This window comes from Oncorhynchus tshawytscha, linkage group LG16 (genome assembly GCF_018296145.1).
Source record: "Oncorhynchus tshawytscha isolate Ot180627B linkage group LG16, Otsh_v2.0, whole genome shotgun sequence".
NCBI lineage: Eukaryota > Metazoa > Chordata > Actinopteri > Salmoniformes > Salmonidae > Oncorhynchus > Oncorhynchus tshawytscha.
Window position 1 is genome coordinate 28,197,665 of NC_056444.1, and position 3,170 is coordinate 28,200,834.

General features: G+C 45.2%; 1 protein-coding gene across 1 annotated transcript; it reads left to right on the plus strand.

The window, feature by feature from the left end:
* LOC112253180 (zinc finger protein 503) lies at positions 1–2,843 on the plus strand. The gene is made up of 2 exons (XM_024425173.2): positions 1–568; positions 995–2,843. The coding sequence occupies exons 1-2, from the start codon at positions 326–328 to the stop codon at positions 2,393–2,395; spliced, it is 1,644 nt and encodes a 547-aa protein (XP_024280941.1). The 5' UTR covers positions 1–325; the 3' UTR covers positions 2,396–2,843.
* Positions 2,844–3,170: the final 327 nt, after the last annotated feature.

Here is a 3,170-nt window from a genome sequence, read left to right on the forward strand (position 1 = left end):
ACTAATTCAGATGCTTTTGAAGTGAGCATTTCTACCAGTTCGTACTTTGGGAGTATAGAGAGCAGACCTGCTGGGAGATACAGAACACGCTATGCCTATGATGCAAGACGCAGCCTCGGATCCGCGATAACATCGCAATCACTCTCCTGTATCTTCTTCCTGCTTACCAGCCGCACCTTCTTATTTTCCTCTCACTATAAGGATTATTACACGCAATACCAACACTTTTTTCTCTACTGATTTTCGAGAGAGGTTGTAATTGCTTTTCGCCTTTCTTGATGAATCTGATAAATGCATTACCGACTAATTTCGTGAGAATTAGGACATGATCACATCGCCCTCGGTGTCTGCTCTGAGCAATAGTAATACTCATCTAGTCTGGGAGAGCATCAACTCTCGGAATAACATCAACAAGCCTTTTCTTCATTCCGTTCCCCCGTCGGACCATCTACGGCAAGCTAAGCGAGTCCCCATCAAGGTTTTGAGAATGCTTACGGCACGATCAGGACACATTTTGCACCCAGAGTATCTTCAACCGTTACCATCTACCCCGATTAGCCCTATTGAGGTAAGATTTAACAAATAATTTTAAAAAACTAATAAGAACTGAACCAATAAGTTAAAGTTGAATGTTTTTGTTGTTTTGTAACCATTACAAATAGAAACGGTTCTCCCGGAATGTAGCACATGAAACAGCATATAAATAACGATGTATTATATCGAAGTGTAGATGTGGGCTATTCTATTATAGAGCTCATTGGTAAAATACATGTTTTATAAATGTAGGAAATGTTCATCGTTCTCTTAGAGCTCGGCTATTCTCTCGCGTAAAAGCTGCGCATTGCGCACTACTCTTTTATTTTGGGGTGGCGGCGGAGAAGGGCTCGGACATTCCGTTGCTGGATGCATTTCGATCAAAAGTCCTCTTGTTTGACTGTTTTTATATTTTTTCACTATTCAATTTGTAAATATCGGTCTTGTTGTTTCTCTACAGCTAGATGCCAAGAAGAGTCCATTGGCACTGCTGGCGCAGACATGCTCTCAAATCGGTAAACCAGACCCCCCTCCCTCTTCCAAACTCTCCTCGATTACATCTAATGGATCTAGTGACAAGGAATCCAAATCCGGTCCATTAAAAATGAGCGACATCGGTGTGGATGACAAATCTAGCTTCAAACCCTATTCGAAACCGTCCGATAAGAAGGACTCGTCCTCGGGCGTTTCGAGTGGAGAGAAGACTGGTTTCCGAGTACCGAGCGCCACCTGTCAGCCGTTCACGCCACGGACAGGCAGCCCCAACTCCAGCACTTCTGCCTCTCCCATGCCGTCTGAGGGGAAGTGTGGAGACAGGGAGGACAAGAAAGATTCAGATTGTATTAAAAATGGCACAACGGACGGATCTGGAACCACTAACAGCCACAGCAGGATAAGCGTGAGTTGCGGTGGAATTAACGTGGAGGTGAACCAGCACCAGGAGACGCCCGGGTCCAAAGCCCCGTCTTCGGAATCGTCCTCCATAACCTCCGCTTCCTCAGCTTCCGGACTGGGCTCAGGACTTGTAGCCCCGGTCTCTCCTTACAAACCTGGTCAGACAGTTTTTCCCCTGCCGCCTGCTGGCATGCACTACCCCGGGAGTTTAGGGGCCTACGCAGGTTATCCCCAACACTATCTCCCCCATGGCGGCAGCCTGGTTAACGCACAGCTGGCCAGCATGGGCTGCAGTAAAGCCGGATCCAGCCCACTGGCTGGGGCCTCTCCACCCTCCATCATGTCAGCCAGCCTGTGTAGAGACCCTTACTGCTTAAGTTACCATTGTGCCAGCCACTTAGCGGGCGCTGCCAGTGCCTCACAGCAGTGCCACGACAACGCGATGAAATCCGGGTACCACCACATGTACCCGACACACCTTTTGCACGGCATGCACTCCTCTCCGCAGTCATTCAGTGGACACCCTTTGTACCCCTATGGTTTCATGCTCCCCAACGACCCACTTCCTCACGTCTGTAACTGGGTGTCTGCGAACGGACCCTGCGACAAGCGTTTCTCCTCTTCCGAGGAGTTGCTGATACACCTGCGGACGCACACCGCCTTCACCGGGGCGGAAAAGTTGATATCGGGTTACCCTAGTTCCTCATCTTTAGCGAGTGCTGCGGCTGCCGCTATGGCGTGCCACATGCACATGCCGCAGTCAGGAGGCCCTGGAAGCCCCGGGACACTGACCCTGAGGAGTCCGCATCACGCGTTGGGACTAAGCAGCCGTTACCATCCGTACTCCAAGAGCCCCCTGCCAACCGGAGCCCCTGTTCCCGTCCCCGCAGCTACCGGGCCATACTACTCCCCATATGCACTGTACGGCCAGAGACTCACCACAGCATCGGCGCTGGGATACCAGTGAAACAGACTTGACTTTTGAAAAGTTTATAATTATGAAATGCAAATATAAAGACTTTTATATCAACGCTCCACCTATGGACAGGATCCGTGGACTGTATTTATTTATGTCGACTGAAAGCGGACGATAATAGCTACAAATTGAAGATATTTGAGAGACTCGAAGTGCATTATGTTTAAACTGAACTCTATAGGTAAAATGAAAACACACATGGTAGAATACTAATAAAATAGAGGTTTTCATTTCGATGTTCATTTGAAATTGATATGATTGTATTGTTCTTATTTAATGTTTCATTGAAAAGAAAATAATTGACATGCATGTTTGTTTCTTAAAATCCCAAATTGTCCACATTTAAAATTGACGTTATTTTTAAGGTGTATACCAGGGAAAGAGAATTGGTATTTTTTTGTATGTATTCTGGAAAAATAAGAAACGATTCTGTTCCATATTTCCGTGTGCCTCCTTTTATGATAACAAGACCTACATTTTTAACATGCTATTTCATTAAACAGTTTCTGGTTTCTTTATGATTTTAAATTGACATTATGAGATGTGCTGATCTGGGAAGTTAATCTTATAAACTGGTTGCCTATACAAACAACTGGAACTTTATTTACAGAGTAGGCTTTTTTTATTATGTTCACTTTAAAGTGCACTTTATTTCTACAACATCTCTATAGAGTTTAATGTGTTTAATTTTTTGCATCATACATTGTTTTAAACTAAATCATTTGACTTGAAAGTTGAAACACTAGGCTATTTTAACTAAACACAC

Excerpts from the sequence above, each read along its gene's own strand:
- LOC112253180 (XM_024425173.2), top strand. The coding sequence starts at position 326 with ATGATCACATCGCCCTCGGTGTCTGCTCTGAGCAATAGTAATACTCAT. Across the intron at positions 569-994 it reads CCCCGATTAGCCCTATTGAG|CTAGATGCCAAGAAGAGTCC; the intron begins GTAAGATTTAAC and ends GTTTCTCTACAG.